Source organism: Pantherophis guttatus, chromosome 2 (assembly GCF_059756535.1).
Source record: "Pantherophis guttatus breed Tessera chromosome 2, ASM5975653v1, whole genome shotgun sequence".
Taxonomy (NCBI): Eukaryota; Metazoa; Chordata; class Lepidosauria; order Squamata; family Colubridae; genus Pantherophis; species Pantherophis guttatus.
The window spans coordinates 257,194,754-257,215,571 of NC_142064.1; the positions used below are offsets into that span (position 1 = coordinate 257,194,754).

At 40.9% G+C, this 20,818-nt stretch overlaps 1 protein-coding gene across 1 annotated transcript; it reads left to right on the forward strand.

Moving 5' to 3' along the window:
* The first annotated feature begins 19,488 nt into the window (after window positions 1-19,488).
* LOC148115637 (vomeronasal type-2 receptor 26-like) lies at window positions 19,489-20,479 on the forward strand. Its single transcript, XM_087885194.1, has one exon. The coding sequence runs from the start codon at window positions 19,489-19,491 to the stop codon at window positions 20,440-20,442; it is 954 nt and encodes a 317-aa protein (XP_087741320.1). The 3' UTR covers window positions 20,443-20,479.
* The last annotated feature ends 339 nt before the right edge of the window (window positions 20,480-20,818 follow it).

Consider the following 20,818-nt stretch of genomic DNA (forward strand, 5'->3'; position numbering starts at 1 on the left):
CTACCCAGAGGTGGCATTTGCCAGTTTCCAAACTACTTAAAATTTTCACTACTAGTTCTCCAGAACCTGTCAGAACCTGCTGAATTTTACCCCTGGACGATAGGAACATTAGTACACTTATGCATGCTCCCTCTACTGACCACTTAAATATGAAGTAAGATCCATGGAAGTCAATTTGTGACTGAAATTGTGAAAATTTGTAGCTGAGACAACTGAATCAGGTAGGGCATTCCAGACTTTGACAAGTCTATTACAGAAATCATATTTTTACAGTAAAGTTTAGAACGATTTAAATGGAGTTTAATGCGGTTGTTCACGGACATATTATTGCAATTAACACAGAAAAAGTCATTTACAGGTAAAACAATATTATGTATAATTTTGTATTCAATACCTAGGCCTGACCACAAGTGCCACAGCTCTAAGTTATCCAAACCGAGAATTTTGAGCCTAGTAGCATAGGGAATTCTATTGTGTAAAGAATTGTGCAAGACTTTTCTCGTGAAGTACTTCTGAACCTACTCAATTGTACTGATGTCAGATTTTGGTGGGGATTCCAAACAGTTGAACAATACTCTAAGATTGGTCTAGCATAAGTTTCATACGATCTAATACTCAATAGAATGTTTCCAGAAAAAAAAAGCTTCACCAAATTAACTCTTAATGCTTTTTTAGCAATGCTGGTACAGTGAGCATTGGAGCATTAATTGTCAGAGATAAATACACCTAGGTCCTTAACAAGGTGAGGGTCATCTGCTAGATCAGGGGTCCCCAAACTTTTGGACCTCAGGGACCACTAAATTCATAATTTTAAATCCCACGGACCGCTAATATTATCTGCCTAATGACCGGCTGGGTGGGTGTGGCCAACTTGATGTCACTCACGTCAAAGGGCGCCTTGCCAGCCTCTACTTGCCACTCCTCGCCTACCCGCCTGGGCTCCTTAGGGCCCCAAGAGGAAGCAGTTGTTGGAGCTAAGCATCCACCATGAGAAAGAGTTGGCAAAACATCTGGCTCAGTTCAAGTTGGATCTGACCGAGAAGGAGGCTTAGCAGAAGCACCTCACTGAGGACTACGAGCATAGGCTTTCCAAGCAGAGGGAAGACCTGTGGGAGTACAAGGCCAGTTACCGGCGCCTGGAGGCTCAGCAGGCTGAGATGGTCAGCCAATTCCAGGCCATGATGCAGTCTCACTGGAACAAGGCCCTCTGGCTCTTCGCCACCAGCAGCACTTCCCTCCAGCCTTCACTCAAAGCCCCGCACCAGGGGGCTGAAACAGACCCCAAGTCGAAATTTCTTCCCCCCTCTGACCCACACAAGAAGACCCCAAAGGGGGAGATTCTCTGCAGCAACACAAACTTTCATTGCATGTATCTGACTCAGGGGCCGTAGTTTGAGGACCCCTGATTTAGTGCAATATAAAAAATGCAAATAATTTTTCTGAGGACCACCAAAATTTTCTCATGGACAACCTGTGGTCCACGGACCACCAGTTGGTTATCACTTGCTAGATCAATGCTACCTTTTTTATACTTGACATTCTGATTACGTTTACCAATATGTAAGACAGAGCATTTATGAATCGAAATTTGACCATTCAGACACGTAGTTGAGATCACTTTGCAAAACAACAGAATTATCTGTAAAACTGAATAATTTTACATCATTGGTAAAAAGAATGCAATTGATTTTAAGTTGATCATATAAATCATTGATATAGAAACAAAAAAAGATGATGAAATTTCTTATGTTGCAGTGAGACCATCTTCTATCACATTCTGCCCTTCTTGTTGGCTGTTCATGAAGTCAACCAGAATTCAAGGCTCTTACCCAACATCACCCTTGGCTACAACATCTATGAGAACTTTTTCAGTGCAAGAATGACATATGAGGCCATGCTGGATGTGCTGTCTACAGGACAGGAGAACATCCCAAACTACAGATGTGGAAGACAAAAGAACCTGCTGGCAATTCTTGAAGAGATGGATTCTGAACTCTTTGATCACATTTCCAATGTCTTGAGCATCTATAAAATTCCACAGGTATAAAGCCAACTGAAATTAATTCCATGTTATAAATTGTTCAGATTTGCCTAGCAGGCAGTACTTGTATATATTTCTCCCAATAAGTTGAAATTCAGAGAGTAAATATTAGAAGATATGAAAGAATTGTTAATTCACAAAGTATGTATCTATACATAAAGTGATGGGGTGCCGCTGGTTTGGACCAGTTCTAGCAAACTGGTAGTTCCAGCAATCAGTTGTCCCTGCCCACCTACCTGCCTCCACCCTATCCTGTCCTATATTTCCGTGTTTCTCAGCTCAGCTGATTTGCGTGGCATGGTGGATTTCCGCACCTCAGCTGTTTTACTTACTGGGTAAGTAAGTAAGTTCTAGAGCTTGAAATTGGTGTATTTTGAATGCTGTACACAAATGCAAAGTGTGAGCTCACAGAACCAGTTTTTAAACCGGTTGCAGTCTACCATTCTATGAATATACGTACTTTGGCTTCAGGCCATGTGGCCAACAGGCCTCTGGTAGTAGAAAAAGTCTGGGTGTGACCATTGGGAATTTTGAAAATTATGACTTTTGAAAAGTAAGACTTTGTCATAGAACGTATGAGGGTTGAATCAGTGACTTTTAAACATTTTGAAAATTTAGTGACCAATGCAAAAGAGATTTTGTTCCGTGGAATCATAGAATAAAAAGTACATCTCCTTACACAGAGGAGGAATGATCAGACCATTACAGACAAATTTCTGTCCAAGTTTTCCTTCAAAATAACCAGCAGTAGAGCTCCAGGAGGCAGGCTATTCCAACTCTTAATAACTCTCACAGTGAGGAATTCCTCATTTCGTTATAAAATTGAGAGTGAAGTAAAAAATTCAAAAGAAAGATATGAAAAAAGAATGAATAGCTTAAATGGACTCCAGAGGATGGTAGAGGACAGGAAGGCCTAGAGAAACATTGTTCATGGGGTCACGATGGATTATTGAGGGGGGAATATAACAATATTTTAATATTGTTATATTTTAAGCCCAACATACGAAACAATCAAATAAGCGGTAATAATCTATGACAAATTCATATATTTGTCAGTTTAAAAAAATATTCCATAAGTGTATAGCAGTATTCCAGTATTTGTGAGGCTGCCATAAAGAGGAGGAGGTCAATTTATTTTCCAAAGCACCAGAAGGCAAGACAAGAAGCAATGGATGGAAGCTAATCAAGGAGGGAAGCAACCTGGAATTAAGGCTTTGAGGACAATTAATCATTGGAACAGATTGCCTTCAGAAGTTGTGGGTGCTTCATCACTGGGGCTTTTTAAGAAGAGACTGGACAGTCACTTGTGTGAAATGGTCTTGGGTCTGCTGCTTGAGCAGGGGGTTGGACTAGGGCTGGGGTGTCACTCGATTTCATTGAGGGCCACATCCAGGTGGTGTCTGACTTTGGGCGGAGGCATGGCCAAGGTGGGAATGGGCAGCATGACGTCACTTGTGTCAGGGGCACCTGTGGTGGCCTGAATGCTCTGCCAGCGAAAATGGGCTCCCAAGCTCCATTTTCATCTGGGATGGCCTCTTGCAACCCTCTGCCAGCTTAAACAGAGCTCGGAGGGGGCATGCATGGCCCTCACAAGCTTTATTTTTGGCTGGGAAGCATCCTGCAATCCTCTGCTTGCCAAAACAGAGCTCAGGAGGGCCATGTCCGGCCCTCTCTAACTCCATTTTCACTGGCAGAGACACTGTGGGCTGGTCCTTTGCTATTTCAAGGGCGGCCACACAGACCAGATCTAAGCACCCTGCAGGCCAGATCCAGCCCTCGGGCCTTGAGTTTGATACCCCTAGATTAGGGTCTCCTACTTGAGCAGGTAGTTGGATTGGAAGACTTTCCGGCTCTATTCTGATTGACTAATTGACTGAGTGGATGGGTGACCCACAGAGTTATAATGTGACCAGAAGGGTGTGCTCTATGAGGACCTCCAATGAACGTACAGATAATTCAGAGCTCCCTGGTTTCAAAGGGAGCATACAAGACAACAGGACAGGACATCAAGGGAATTAGCAAAATTCATGCAGTTATCGTTTGAATTGTCTCTCAGCAGTGTGGAAAGGCTCTTAGATTTACCATCTGACTTATCATTAAAACTGGCACAAACTACTGTGGTTTTTTTGTTGTTTGTTTGTTTTTAATTTTTCCAAACTACTGTTGGAAGAAATATCCTTCTGGGTTCAGTTCCAAGGTGGGGGGAAAGACACTGGATTCAAGGAAGTTACTTGGAAAGATGGTATTAATGGTGGACAGGATCACACGCCTTGATGATGTTGGGTGAAGAAAAAAAGGGAAGAGATGCTGAGATTGACTGAGTTTTATGCCCTCTCTGGGATTTTGAATTTGAGCTTTATTCTGATTGGTTGTCAGACTCCCATGGGGCCATACAAGGGCAACTCTGTAGGTTGTGTTTTGAGTCCATGATTGGTTGAGCCTTGCTGGATGGTGATGTACTGAAAGGGCTTTGGAATTGCTATTATGGTTCTGCCTGAAGCAGGTAGATCTTTGTTATGTAGAATAGACTGGCTCAGGCCTTAATGACCCACTGACAAAGGTGGGGGGGGGCTGAGTTTCTGCCTCCCTTTTATGAGAAATATTCTTCCCTTTTAATATTTCCTAAAATATCTCATTTTCCTAGGAGGGCATGGCTGCTAACTTCCTACACTACCAGTACCTTCTCTTTTATCTTAGATTAACTATAATGTCATCAACCAGATGGCTGAGAAAAATCATCATGTTCCTTTTTCATATCGGATGACCCCAAACCAAGAACCTCCTTACTCAGCAATCATCCAGCTTCTCCTGCAGTTCCAATGGACGTGGATCGGCCTCCTTTCTCAGGACAATGAAAAAGGACAAAAATTCAAAAGACGCTTGGAAGTTCTTGCTCTAGAAAATGGGATTTGCATTGTCCTCTCAGGATTTGTCCCAGAAGCAAATGTGCCAACAAGTGCTGGAAAAATTCTCATGCAAGAAAAAAGGAAAAATTTCCGTTCTCTTATCAAGAGTCAAATAAAAATTATAGTATGCCAACTGGATTTTCAGGCCTCAGGAATCTTAGCAACAATAATAAAAATGATTGATACATCCACTGTGGGAAGGGTGTGGATTGTAACAACTTTGACAGCTTTAAGTGTAGGTAGTTTTGACCTCTTGGTTGATCTCCAAAATAAAAATGCTTTGTTTTCCTTCCTCATCCAGACAAAGAGAAGGACTCAGTATTATGACATTAAATCTTTTGAATCTATGGTCCGATTGGATGGAAAGAAAGCGTTCCAATGTTCTTATTCAAGTCCTGTGTTATCTAAGAAAGTTTGGAAAAAATGCAGAGAAAAAGAGAATTGGGAATTCCCACCCCATGATGTGATTGCAAGAATCCTGTCTCAGGATTCCTCCAGTATTTCCCAAATAATTCAAATTGTGGCCTGGGTCCTCAGTGCTGCCTCTTCCTCCCAACGGAGGAAGAGGAGAATGCAAGTTGGAGATCATCAACCACCCCAGATTGTACAGCCATGGCAGGTAAGTCTTCTCCTTTGAGGTTCCACTTATTCTCCCCTTCCAATTCCTCAATATTAAATTAGATGTAGAAAGGGGTGAGATATTCCAAAGAGCAGCTGCAGTATTTGAGAATGAATGTCAACCCTGAAACTTATCTGATCGAGGCCATGTTGAAGGCTTCAGTGTTACCACATTGGAGCTGAGAGGTAGAGAGGGAGGGGGGAATAGAGATAGCTGGAGTTTTGTAGCCAAAACAAAATACTTTCTCCTGGGAACCAAGGACATTCCCACTGTTTTTTAAAAAGGTTTTTTACAAACATATCAATGTGTGAACAGTGTGGCACCTAAGTGACTTACATTTTGGTACAAATAAAATGATATTCATCATATTTACTACAGTTGACAAGCTTATATAGTTCTGGTAATAGTAAACATATTTTTGTTGAATTATATTCTTAAATTATTAGTTATTCCATATCGTGTGGTGGGGGCACACACTCGCTATCTTCAAGCGATTGCATGCCCTGGTCCCCTTAGCTCTTCCCATTCCCCAGGTTGCTTAGAATCTCAGGGCCCGAGTCTCCGGCTGCTGTTATGCAATGCCAGGTCCATAGTAAATAAGGCCCCCTGCATTTGTGACCTTCTTCAGGAGGGGGGAGCGGACCTGGCAGGCATTACAGAGACCTGGTTGGGCCATGAAGGGGGGGTTCTCCTTGTGGATATGTGCCCACCAGGCTTCCGCGCATTTCATCAGCCGAGAGCTCAGGGCAGGGGCGGGGGGGTAGCGGTTATTATATATGAAGGTCTTGATCCGAGGGAGGCCACTGTACCTCAGATAGCCGGATGTGAGTCCCTTCTTGTGAAGTGGGGTCGTGGGGTGCAGATGGGTCTGTTGGTCATGTACCTGGCTCCCTGCCACATGGCAACGACACTGCCCGAGCTCCTCAACATCATAGCCGAGGTTCGCGGTTGATACCCCCAGACTTTTGGTCATGGGGGATTTTAACCTGCCATCCATCGGTGAAATGTCTGAGGTAGCTCAGGAGTTCATGGCTTCCATGACGGCCATGGACCTGACTCAAGTAATTCATGACCCTACTCACATAGGTGGACACACTCTGGACTTAGTTTTTATCTCTGCTCAGTGGTCGAGTGGCCTTGATATAGGGGATATAGACATTGAACCCTTGTCATGGTCTGACCACTCGCTCCTTCGGCTTGACTTTCTGACTGCTACACCCCGTCGCAGGGAGGCAGAACCAACCAGATGGTTCCGCCCCAGGCGCCTGATGGATCCTGACAGGTTCCAGATGGAGGTTGGGCCATTTCCTGAGACTGTGGCTCACGACTCGGCTGAGGACCTTCTGGCTGCCTGGGATGGTGCGGCCACCGGGGCTTTGGACTGTGTCGTGCCTTTGCGGCCTCTGACCCGGCACCGAACTCACTTAGCTCCTTGGTTCTCCGAGGAGCTGAGGGAGATGAAGCGCCGGAAAAGATGCCTAGAGAGAGTTTGGAGGGCCAGCCGGTCCGAATCTGACTTGACACTAGTAAGGTCCCATATTAAGACCTATCTAGTGGCAATAAAAGCGGCGAAATGTAGCTATTTTGCCACTCTTATTGCATCATCAGATAATCACCCAGCCACCCTGTTTAGGGTGACCCACTCCCTCCTCCATCTGGGAGCGCGGGATGACCCCTTGCAGGACTGAGCTGAGGAATTTGTACAATATCTGTATGATAAAATAACTCAGATTTGGGAAGACTTGGACGCTGACTGGGTTAGTTCAGATGAAATGACTGAGGCAGGTCTTGAGAGTGTTATCTGGGAGGAGTTTGATCTTGTGGCTTCTGAGGACATGGACAGGATCTTGGGATGGCTGAATGTGACCACATGTTTATTGGATCTGTGTCTCTCCTGGTTGGTGCTGGCTTCCCGGAAGGTTACACAAGGCTGGCTCCAGGGGATTATTAATGCTTCTTTGAGTGAGGGTGTCCTGCCGACAGCCTTGAAAGAGGCGGTGGTGAGGGCCCTCCTCAAGAAGCCCTCTCTGGATCTGGCTCTTTTGGCTAACTATTGTCCAGTCTCCAACCTTCGTTTTATTGCGAAGGTTGTTGAGAGTGTGGTGGCGCGGCAGCTTCCCCAATACCTGGATGAAGCTGTCTATTTGGACCCACTCCAGTCCGGTTTCAGGCCTGGGTACAGCACGGAAACGGCATTGGTCGCGTTGGTGGATGATCTCTGGAGGGCTCGGGGTAGGGGTTATTCCTCTATCCTGGTCCTGTTAGATCTCTCAGTGGTTTTTGATACCATCGACCATGATATCATGTTGCACCGGTTGGAGGGATTGGGGGTGGGGGGCACCGTTTTGTGGTGGTTCTCCTCTTATCTCTCCAACCGGTCACAATCTGTGTTGACAGGGGGCAGCGGTCGACCCCGAGGCACCTTGTTTGTGGTGTGCCACAAGGGTCAATCCTCTCGCCCCTCCTGTTCAACCTTTATGTGAAGCCACCGGGTGAGATGATCCGTGGTTTTGGGGTGGAGTTCCATCAGTACGCTGATAACACTCAGCTGTACATCTCCACCCCAGAGCATCCCAATGATGCCTTGGAAGTGATGTCTCAGCGTCTGGAGGCTGGGTGGGTCTGGATGGGGAGAAACAGGCTTCAACTCAACCCTTCCAAGACCGAGTGGCTGTGGCTGCCAGTGTTCCGGTATAAAAATTATTTTAACTTTTGTGTACAAATGTTTTTATTTTGGCTGTTCACTGCCCTGAGTCCGAAAGGAGAAGGACGGTATACAAATCTAATAAAAGATAAAGATAAAGATTTCAATATGTTATTTTTATGCCAATCACCATATTCTGAGTGTCATTCCTTTTACTGCAAATAAAATATTAATAATTATATTTGTTATAATTAACAGGCTTTTATGGTTTTAACAGGCTTTTATATTATAGACTTATATGGTTCTAATAGTAATACAAATATTTATGCTCAACTATAATCCTCCATTATTTAATTATTCAATATTTCAATATGTTATTTTTTTAACAATTTTTTTAAAAAAACACATAAACATACAAAAATCTTTTCAGAACGAGCCATTGATCCAGTCATAAGTAGGTACAATTACCAATTCCTCTTTATCAAAAGCTTTTTCCAAATCCCTGCTAATTAATAAAAAAGAAGAAGAAGAAAGAAAAGAAATTTCTTCCTAACTTATTTTTTTTTACACAAATCAATTACCTTCTATTATTTCACCACAAATCTTAATTTCCAAATAACACAACTTAATTTTCTCTAACATTATTGCCCTAAATTCTATCTAAAAAAAGAAAAGATTCTTAAAACCCATTACCCTAATCTTAAAATCCTTAATTCAATATCATTTCAATTTCTTTCCCTTTTAACATTGATGGATATATCTTATAGATCAACAAAATATTTACACAATATTTTAACTGTTGGCATTTATCATCTTCATTCAACTATTTATCTCAGCTTAACCCTTTTAATCATAACATAATCATTTCCTTATTAGTATCAATTCCAGCATTGTCATCTTTATTTCTAAAAGTTTATTCCAGTATATAATCTTCCTCTTAATCATCCTCTTTTGGCTGTTAATCTCAGCATAGTCTTCTTAGGTTTTACTGTTATTCCCAGTATAATCATCATTTTGCTGTCAATCCCAGCATAATTGTTTTTGTCTTTACTGTTATTCCCAGTATAATCATCTTGTGTTGCTGTCAAACCCAGCATAATTTTCTTAATATTTTACTATTATATCCAGTATACTTCTCTAAATTTTGCTGTCTGTCCCAGCATAATCACCTTAGTTTGCTGCTTATCCCAGCATAATCACCCCTTTTTTTAATTTTACCATCCATCAATACATTACTTGTTAATATTCAATCACATTGTCATTATCAACTTTATAACAATTTAACATTGAGGCTTAGTTCTTACTCCAAACACTTCCTTATATAGGTTAGTAAATTTCTGTTAATGTATTCTATTCCTCACATATTCTTACTTTTTTCTTTATTTCAGCTTTTTACATATTATATCATATTCTTCTCATATTCATATTCATTTTATTAATCTAGAGAAACATCCTTTTTATTATTACTGTCCATCTATACATTGCTTTCTTTTAAATCACATTGTTTCTATCTTCTTTTTTCCAGCCTTGTATATATCATTCCTCCTTTCCTTGTCTGTAACATATATTCCATTTCAGTTTCAATGTTCACATTTTAATTCTCCATATATCAATTTAATTCTTTTTCTTACTTCTATTTCAAACAAGTCACTTCAATTTTCTTCTTTTGTTCCTGCGCCATTTAACTTCTTTTGTTCCTGCGCCAATTAGTCCAATTATAAGAGTTCCATCATACTTTCTCTTTTTTTCAACAAAGTCAAATTGTCTACAGACAAAGAAGAAACAGTTCCATTTCAAAAATCCCACGGTTGTTATCTGAAGTATTCGCAATATTCCCAAACAAAAAGTCAGTTATAGTGTTTCTTTTTGAACCAGAAGGTGTCCCTCTACAATCCACAAATTCCTTTAGTCATGCAAATCGCCATTTTGTTTCAATTATATAACATTCCAGCCCAATTCTCTCCTTCTTCTATGTTTAAAAGTAGTAATTCTTCTTTATCTTCTTGTCTTTAAAAGTCTAAGTCAAATTTAAAGTTGTTCAATTTTGAACCAAGTCTCAATGTTTATTTTACAAGTTTAGTATATTCAAATATCAATTTTCAATTGGGTCTTTTTCTTTTCTTTTGCAAATTTCATCTTAAAATCTTCTATGCTGCTTAGCTCCGCAGCAGCTAATTTAAAGCTAGGGGTCTTTCAAATTAAAAAGCCATTACTCCAAACGTTGTTTCAAGCCTGGGTTGGTTGATATTCACCAGGCTTCAAAAGGCATCACTCTTTTCCGCTTTCCTCCTGCACATCGCTTGCCCGGTTTGTCCCAGCTTCGTGGCAGCCACCATGGCTGCCACCCCCTCCACCGACTCACAGAGAGCTCCCTCCAACCTCCGAGGAACTTGCCCATTCCTCTGGGTGTCCACAGCACCTCTCTTCCATCCCTGTCCCTGCAGGACGATTCTGGTCCGAAGACCCATCGGCAGCCGAGGTTTTTGTGGGGCTCATCAGAGCCCGCTATTTCCCCGACTGTCTTACCGCAACATCAAACTGGAAGTCTCCCTTCAATATGTTATTTTTATGCCAATCACCATATTATTCAAATATTTTGAATACTACCATTGTTCTTGTTCTGATTTCCCCTCTTATTATTACTTCACCTTATTATATAAAGATGTGTATTCTGTTAATCCCCCTCTCTCTAGTTTCTGTCCCCTTTCTTTTTCTTTGTTAATTTATTGAAATTTATTATAATACAATACAATACAATCAGTCAGACAGTGCTACTTTTCCACACAGGTTAGATCAATTCTTCCTTTATGTTTAGTTCCAGATACATATATATATATATTTTAAAATTTGTATTAACATTCACCTATTTTTTGTTTGTTTATCAATCCACTTGTACCAATCATCCCACACCATATAGTATTCTGAGTCCTCTTTTTCATTTAGTTCTAATGTTAATTTGTTCATTTTGGCACACTCTAAAACTTTCTGAATAATAAGAAACGGGCCCGAGATTACTGGGGGAAATAGGAAGTAATGGGGAGGTAGCTGGATTTAAATTGAATAAAGGGAAAACTAAAATGCTGATTAAAAATTTAACAGAAACTCAGAAGAAAGAATTAGAAAAGGAATCAGACCTACAAATAGTTAAAAAAATTAAATATTTAGGGATATGGATATCAGTGAGATGCTCAGCTCTAAAAGAAGACAACTATATACCTCTGGTTCAAAAAATAAAACAGGATTTGGAAAAATGGGGGAAACCGCAATTATCACTTTTGGGCAGGACAGCATCGATAAAGATGAATATCCTGCCCAAAATATTATATCTATTCCCCTTTCTAACTTTTAATTTTCCCACTATTATATTGAAAAGTATTCCCTTTCCACATTTTAATGAACATTTAGAGTCAGTTTTCACCAGCCTGAGCCTATATGATATGTCCAATAAAACTGACATTTGAGGAACCTGCTTGCCTCAGAGTCTTGTTTGCTATGGGCGTATTACTTGGAACCCTGACAGTGAATTAGAAAGAGATGATAACTTCCAAAGTTAAACAACCTGTGCTAGTTTGGGATGCTTATGTGACAGAATTAGCTCTATGGTGACAACATAATTTTCAAAACTAAACAAGCATCAGAATATTCCAGCAATCCTCAACCCTTTATTGTGATCACATAATGATCTCCAAGCTAAGGAGTTCAGCTGGATTGTTTGTTCTGGATTAAGATTGAATTTTGCTAGATAAACTCCGCTAGCTTCATCTTGATCAGGTCTGAGGGCAAAATTGTATTCTCCATCTTCTCCCATTACATGTTTTCCCATATCTGCAAATGGTCTTGCCTCAGAGGGGACTGTGATGGTGAAGCAGCAAAACATAGAACATAAAACATAGACTAATAAGAGTTTGAAAGGACTTCAGAGGTTTTTCTAGTCCAACCCACAAATCGAGCAGGAGACCCTGCACCATTTCAGACAAAGATGCAGCAGCTGAAGGCTTGTTGTAGCGAAAGTTACAGGAAGCTGCTCCCCTTCTTAAAAGTGCTGCCGCCATTGCCACCCTGTTCCATGCACATGCGCACACCGTTCCCTGCTGCCGCTGATAAATGATGAATGAATAAGTACCGTATTTTAAGACGCACCAGAGTATAAGACACACCTACCTTTTTTGGTTTTTTGGTTTTTTTGAAAAGGTTTTTTTTTTAATTTTTTATTTTTTAGACAAACACACATATAAACATACAATGTATTTTCTTTGAACAGAGCATTTGGCTGGTTCACAAATTTAAACAGTGTTTAGTCATTTCAATTAAATTTACAATTTTTGTTTCCTTTTTGCCATATTTATTCCTCATTTTTTAAAAAACCAATATTACCCTTCATCCTTATCTCTAATCTTAATCAAATTCAATTTTTCCCTTCTATTCTATATTATTACCCCTTCCCATTGTCTTCTATTTTTATATCCTTCCTCACATTGGTTAATTATGTAATATTACAATTGTTTAATACAAATTCAAAATTTTAATATAAATCAATTAGTTATATAACTATATTTTTTGTATAATTAATTAATGAACATGAATATGCCAATTATTTCCATGCAATCCAATTTCTTACAAATCAATTAATTATTTTACCAATAATAATAAACCAAATAATTTCCCCTCTTATGTTACTCATTTTCACATCTTAAACTCTCCCAATAATCCATATAGTTTTGCCCATATAATCCTCCAAATCACAACTTAATCATTTCTACTTTCATCACAATATATAATTAAAAATCAATCATTACAATTTTCCTAATTAAATTTAAAAATGTTTTAGCTGTTATCCAAGCTACAATTTAATCCTTTTTTACTTTACCACCGTATACCATTAAAGGTATTTCAATTGTTACAGTTTATATTTATTCATATTTCTAAAAAAAGAATAAAAAAATAAAAACTTATCATTGTCTAGATTTCAAAAATACAAAGACAAATATTCCAATTATTATTCATTTCATTTTTACAATCATGATTTCCCATTTATTTCTTACTATTATTCATATTTGAATTCTAAATATGTATAGCATTTTTCTCTTTCATTTCTTTTTCTTTTTCTCCCTTCCCATTTATATTTTTGCCTTTTTGGTTCTCCTTTTTTTCTTTTGTATTTAAAATCTTGAACTCTCCTCTTCTGCCCATTGTTTGTACCAACCTTTTTTGGTGAGGAAAAAGAAGAAAAAGAAATCTCCCTCTGTCTCTGCCTAATTTTGCCTCACTGCAGCAAAAAGCAAACAGCCTGCTTTACTTTCATTTTCGTTTTCAGCATAGCTTCATTAGCACAAGGAAAAAAAATCTGCTCCAGCAATTTAGCTCTTTGCAGCAAGCAGCAGAGCCCTGCGCAAAACAGCTGAGAGCAAATCAGCTGAGAGTCGGGAGGCCGATCTAATCAACTTAATTATTCTATGCTGAAGCTGAAAGGAGCTGTTTTTTCTTGCTGTTTGCTTGGAAGGAGGTAACTGCTGCAAGGGTGGGGGCCAGTGGGTGGGCAGGGCTACATTCGGTGTATAAGACGCACCTAATTTTTCAACCCCTTTTTGGGGGTAAAAAGGTGTGTCTTATACTCCGAAAAATACGGTAAATGATGTGTGCATGCGCACCCAGCATATGGAACAGAGCGGTGATGGCAGCGACGTGTTTAAGAAGGGGAGCGGCTCTGGTAATTTTTGCTACAAGAAGCCTGCAGCCGCTGTATCTTTCACCACAAAAAGCACCTCCAGGCGCACCAAAAAAAAAAAGAGGCTGCAGCTGCAGGCATCTCGCAACAAGGGGGGTGAGATGCGGGCTGACATTCAGCCCAGCAGCGATGTCTCAGCCCTGACTTGCCTTCCCTGGCAGCCAGCCATGAGAGGAATGTTAGGTGTTTTGTGCCAGCCATGGCAGTTTCTTCAAAGACCACCAGATGGGAGCAAAGAGGCACCTCTGATCCCACTGGTGGGTCAAGGGGGCTCCAGCCACTGCAGCCCCATTGGGGAAAGCTAATGGCCCTCTGGTCCCCCACACACATAAGTAAGGGAGAGGCCAGGGACCCCTATAAGAACCCCTGCACAGGGGCTGCTCCCCCCCCGCTCTTGTTCTACTCTCCTATGGGACTGACCCATGGGCTCAATCCAGGCATGGATGCCTCCATGCCTGGGAACTCATTTTACCTATTTTATTCCTAAATAAATATTTAACTTGATTGCATCCTTGCATGCTGACTTTTCTTGGAAGCACCCTCAATGAACCATCGATCTTCGTGAGATCCCTCACAAGGAAATTAAGGATGCATAACGTGGCAAAGGGAGAGTGGGAAGTGGCTGGCAAGTGGGTGGCAGCTCCAGGACAAGGCCAGAGCCAGGAAATGATGCATTCCCTGACCTGGTCGAGGCAGGTGGCAAGCAGGTGGTGGCTCTATGGCAAGGCCAGAGCCAGGGAATGGTGAATTACCTGAACCGGTCGAGGTGGGCAGTGAGTGGGTGGCAGGTGAAGGACCTCAGGGAATCGCATGTCCCTGGGCCTGGGCCCGGGCCACGGCACCCAACCCAATTCTAAGGGCAAGCAGGCGGCATGCATTGGTTACCTTTGGTGAGCTGAGCAGGTGAGGCAACTGTTGAGGCAAGCTGCTGGGCCACATGGCAAAGGGAACTTATATAGGGTGGGAGTGGGAGGGTGGGAGTGGGAGGGTGGGAGTGGGAGGGTGGGCCCAACAGCTAGAAGTAGCAAGTGAGCCGGAAGAGGCAAGTGGGCAACCAGGGATGATTGCTATGGTTCAGTGAACTGATGCCAATCATCCGTACCGGTTCTCCCAAACCGGTCCGAACCAGTAGGATTTTACCCCTGCTGTAACTGTTCTTGGCATGTTTTAGCCTCCAGCCCCCTAATCATTTTTCTTGCTCATCTCTACAGTCTTTCCAGTGTTTCAATATCTTTTTTATATTGTGTTGTCCAGAACTGGATGCAGTATTCTAAATATGGTCTTACTAAGGGTTTGTAATATAAGACTTTCATGTGACCTTGATTCTATCCCTTTATTAACAAAGCCTAGGATTGCATTGGCATTTTTGTCTGCTGCCACACATTGTTGGCTCATATTTAAGTGATTGTTTACTAGGACTCCAAGATCCTTCTCACAGTTACTGGCATTAAGCCAAATTTCACTTAGTCTGTACCTACACTGTTGGTTTTTTTTGCCTAAGTGTAAAACCTTACTTTTATCTATGCTGAATTTCATTTTGTTAGGTAGGGGCCCATGTTCAATTTGTGAAGATCTTTTTGGATCGTGAGCTTGTCTTTTGGGGTGTTGGCTATTCCTGCCAGCTTATTGTCATCTGCAAATTTGATCAGTTACCCCTCAATTCCCTCACCTAGATCTTTTTTGAAGATATTGAAGAGTGCTGGGCCTAAAATGGAAACTTGGGGTTCCCTGTTGCTTACTTTCCTCCATGTGGATGAGGTTCCCCAGAGGACTACATGTTGAATATAATTTGTTATCCAGTTACAAAGCCACCTGATGGTGGTGGTGTTATCTATTCCATGTTTTCAAGAATGTGAGATAATGAATTACTTGGATGACGGGATAGATGGGGAACTCATCAGATTTGCTGATGACACCAAGCTGGTAGGAATAGCCAACACTACAGAAGATAGGCTTAAGATACAGAAGGATTCTGACAGACTTGAATATTGGGCGCTATCTAACAAAATGAAATTCAATGGAGAAAAAAGTAAGGTTCTACATTTAGGCAAGAAAAACAAAGTGACAGGTACAGTATATGTGGTACCTTGCTCAATAGTAGTAACTGTGAGGGGGATCTTGGAGTCCTAGTGGATAACCATTTAAATATGAGCCAGCAGTGTGCAGTAGCTGCCTAAAAAGCCAACACAGTTGTGGGCTGCATAAACAGAGGGATAGAATCAAGATCACGGGAAGTGTTAATAACTCTTTATAATTCCTTGGTAAGGTTACACTTGGAATACTGCATCCAGTTTTGGTTGCCACGATGTAAAAAAAGATGTTGAGACTCTAGAAAGAGGGCAGAGAAGAGCAACAAAGATGATTAGAGGACTGGAGCTAAAACATATGAAGAACGGTTGCAGGAACTGAATATGTCTAGTTTAATGAAAAGAAGGACTAGGAGAGACATGATAGCAGTGTTCCAATATCTCAGGGGCTGCCACAAAGAAGAGGGAGTCAAGCTATTCTCCAAAGCACCTGAGGGTAGGACAAGAAGCAATGAGTGGAAACTAATCAAGGAGAGATACAACCTAGAACTAAGGAGAAATTTCCTGACAGTTAGAACAATTAATCAGTGGAACAACTTGCCTCCAGAAGCTGTGAATGTTCCAACACTGGACGTTTTTAAGAAGATGTTGGATAGCCATTTGTCTGAAGTGGTGTAGGGATTTCTGCCAAAGCAGGGGATGGACAAGAAGACCTCCAAGATCACTTTCAACTCTTCTCTTCTCTTCTCTTCTCTTCTCTTCTCTTCTCTTCTCTTCTCTTCTCTTCTCTTCTCTTCTCTTCTCTATTCTATTCTATTCTATTCTATTCTATTCTATTCTATTCTATAAATATTTGAAAAAGAACTGTAAAATACAGGAGAATGAAAGAACCTTCCCATGAAATGATGAATCAATCTGTTTCAGACTGTAGTGATGATTTGAAGAGGTTAAATTATACAGAGTACCTCTAATCTGGAATAATAGCAAGAAAAATATTGAATAAAGGCTCAAATTGAAATGTTTTTTTTTTCCTGCAGCTTCATAAGTTCCTGAGAAACTTCCAACATCACAATATTTCCAGAGATGGGATTTCTTTTGATGAAAATGGAGTTCCTGTTGGTGACTTTGATATCATGCAGTGGACATCCTCTTTGAACAAATCAGATGCAGGGGTGAAAATTGGGAATGTAGAAAGACAAGCCTCCTCAGAAGTCAAGATTTCTGTCAATCAAAGTGCCATCCAATGGCCAACTTTATTTAACAAAGTAGTGGAGGCTGCTTGGATTTTGCTCATTCTATTTATCTCCATCTGCTCAGAAATAATTCTTATTGAGGCCAATTGCGATAAATTCCAAATAAGAGACCTTAAAGCCTCATTAATTCATTAGATATGATTTTACTTTAGAGGTTTTACAATAATCTATCACACACTGGAACCTGCTGCATTGTATTGCGGGATTCGCAATCTACATTATTAAACTGGAATATGTTGCCATAATTTATAGTACATCAAATGATCTTGTTTTCAGAAAGAGATAATCCAGAATGTCTATGGAGATTCTCAGTCATCCAGGTCACGGTTGTGCCAAAGGTGCTTTTTCAAAAGGCACCTGGACTTGTTTTCCCTTGAAGATGTTTCACTTCTCATCCAAGAAACTTCTTCAGTTCTGACTGAATGGTGGAGAATGGAAAGATTTGGAACCAATGAAAAGACTGTGTTGTAAACAGGATATAGATTCAGCAATTGCAGGAAGGTTCCACACCCATTTGCATTATTCACGTGACCCTGAGGGCACAGATAAATTCTACGGCCCCTGGCTGTGGCCAGAGGACCGTGGCCAGGGGGGCTTTTTATCAGGTTCGCCTGATTTCCCAGTTGCGTCCCTTTCTGGATTGGGACGCCTTGCCTACAGTCACTCACGCCCTTGTCATTTCCCGTCTGGACTATTGTAATGCTCTCTACATGGGGCTCCCCTTGAGGAGCACCCGGAGGCTCCAACTGCTCCAGAATGCAGCCGCGCGAGTGATAAAGGGGGCGACTCGTCGCTTCCATGTAACACCCCTCTTGCGCGAGCTGCACTGGCTCCCGGTGGTCTTCCAGGTGTGCTTCAAGGTGTTGGTTACCACCTTTAAAGTGCTCCATGGCTTGGGACCTGGTTACTTACAGAACCACCGTTTTCCTCTCACCGACTGACACGCTCCCACAGAGAGGGCCTCCTCAGGGTGACGTCGGCCAAACAATGTCACTGGCGACCCCCAGGGTGAGAGCCTTCTCTGTGGGGGCTCATGCCCTATGAAATGAATTGCCCCCAGACATATGAAGAATCCCCGACCTCCGCGCCTTCCGTCGTGCTCTGAAGACCCTATTATTTTAGCAAGCCGGTCTGACAGGATAAATGATTTTAAATTGGGTTTTAAAAGTGCTTTAAAATGGTTTTAATTGGAAGTTTCAATTTTGGCCAAGGATTGAATTGTTTTAATTTTTTTTTTTCAATTTTGTCTTGTATGTTGTTTTATCATGGCTGTTCACCGCCCTGAGGCCTTCGAGAGAAGGGCGGTATACAAATATAATAAAACTAAACTAAACTAAACTAAACTAAACTAAACTAAACTAAACTAAACTAAACTAAACTAAACTAAACTAAACTAAACTAAACAGTTAAATTCCAAGTGGCCTCAACAATTTTCAGAAAGACTGCTAATGACCAAATGATTCCAAGGAATATAAATCTTTCCATACTCCACCATTCAGTCAGAACTGAAGAAACTTCTGGAATGAGAAGCGAAACATCTTCAAGGGAAAAGAAAGATCAGTTGTCTTTTGAAAAAGCACCTTTGGAAGAAAAATCCAGAATATGAAGGTTTAGCCCACTGATTTGCATAAGAGGCTAAAAAAGTCACTTACATATGATGATACAATGATCAGTTGTAGGAGAGAAAGATAGGGACCCTAGAAAAAGCTTCTGTAAACCACTTGATTTCAGTAAATCCTACTAATTCATATATCACCCTGACTAATCTTTCTGTTTATGTTTAGATGGTGCCTTACTCAAGATGTACAGAAAGTTGCCGCCCGGGTTATGCCAAGCTTGTGAGAGAGGGAGCCCCAGTTTGCTGCTATGACTGTTCTCTGTGTATGGAAGGAACATTCTCTGGGCAAGAAGGTACAGTAGGTGGCTCCAAAAAAATCAAGATACAATCAATATTCGATAAAGGGGATATTTGATAAAGAAGCAAGAAAAACATTAAATTTCTTGAAGGCATCCACAAGCTTCCAAGATTGGGCACTATCGCCAAATTTGGATGATGTTGAGGGCATTAAAATATATAATGAAAGGTTGCTGATTTCTATTGAGTTGTTACTTTTTTCTTGATTTTGGAAAAGAGGACAAGTTTTGAGAGCTGATAATCCCATTCATCATCATCTTTTAAAAAGACTGTTTTATTATTTTAACTAATGTTGTACAATATCACTGGGCAGAAATATTCTTTGAATATGAAGTAACTGATTTCTGGTGCAGTTTTCATGCTCCTACAGCTGCAGAAACAGATTCATGATAACCATTTTTTTTTCTCAGATGCAGCCCATTGTGAAAAGTGTCCAGATGACCAGTATTCCAATAAGAAGCAAGATCAGTGTGTCCCCAAAAATATAAGCTTCTTATCCTATCAAGAATTGTTGGGACTCATCCTGGCTTTCTTTGCCATTGCTTTGTCCCTAACCACCGCCTTTATTCTGGGAATCTTCATGAAATACCGAGACACTCCCATAGTCAAAGCCAACAACTGTGAACTCACCTACATCCTCCTGGTTTCACTCCTGCTTTCTTTCTTGACCTCCCTTCTATTCATCGGTCGCCCCGTGAAAATGACCTGTCTCCTTCGACAAACCATTTTCAGTATTGTTTTTTCAATTGCTGTGTCTTCCTTGCTGGCCAAGACTGTCATGGTGGTGGTGGCCTTTCTGGCCACAAAGCCAGGCAGCAGCATGAGAAAATGGCTGGGGAAGAGTCTGGCCAACTCTATTGTTTTATCCTGCTCTGGTATTCAAGTAGGCCTCTGTATGATGTGGCTGGGAGTCTTTCCCCCATTCCCAGATTCTGACTTTCATTCCCAACCAGAACACATCCTGCTGCAGTGCGATGAAGGCTCTGTCACCATGTTCTACTCTGCTCTTGGCTACATGGGTTTTTTGGCTGCCATCTGTTTCTTGGTGGCATTTCTGGCTCGAAATCTGCCAGGGGCTTTTAATGAAGCCAAACTGATCACCTTCAGCATGTTGGTTTTTTGTAGCGTTTGGATCTCCTTTGTTCCCACATATCTGAGCACCAAGGGGAAATACATGGTAGCCGTGCAGATCTTCTCCATTCTGGCCTCTGGCCTGGGTTTACTGGGCTGCATCTTTATCCCCAAATGCTACATTATTATCCTGAGACCTGACATGAACACCAAAGAACATCTGATGATAAAAAATCATTAAGTTTCTTTGTGTTGGTGTTTATTAAATGACATACTTTGAAGTAATGTTTTATGCATTGTCACTTATCTTTCTTCATTCCATGAGAATTTTGAATTATAAAAATTATAATAATTGAGTATTAAAGTTGCTAAAACAACTCAAACTATCAGAAATAATCATATCCTTCAATTGTCCTAATCTGAATTCATATTATGACATTAATAAAAGTTCTGGAAGCAGGACAGATAAACTGTGACCCGAGATGTTCTTATATGGTTTTAGATTAAATTGAAGACTATGGCTAATGATGATGTGTGTTTTTGTTACTATATAGGTTGATGTGCTGGTGTTATATGTTACTTTCTGGGGTGATGTTCTGACTTTGTTTTTTAAAAAT

Coding starts and splice junctions, on each gene's coding strand:
- LOC148115637 (XM_087885194.1), top strand. CDS start 19,489: ATGCTCCTACAGCTGCAGAAACAGATTCATGATAACCATTTTTTTTTC.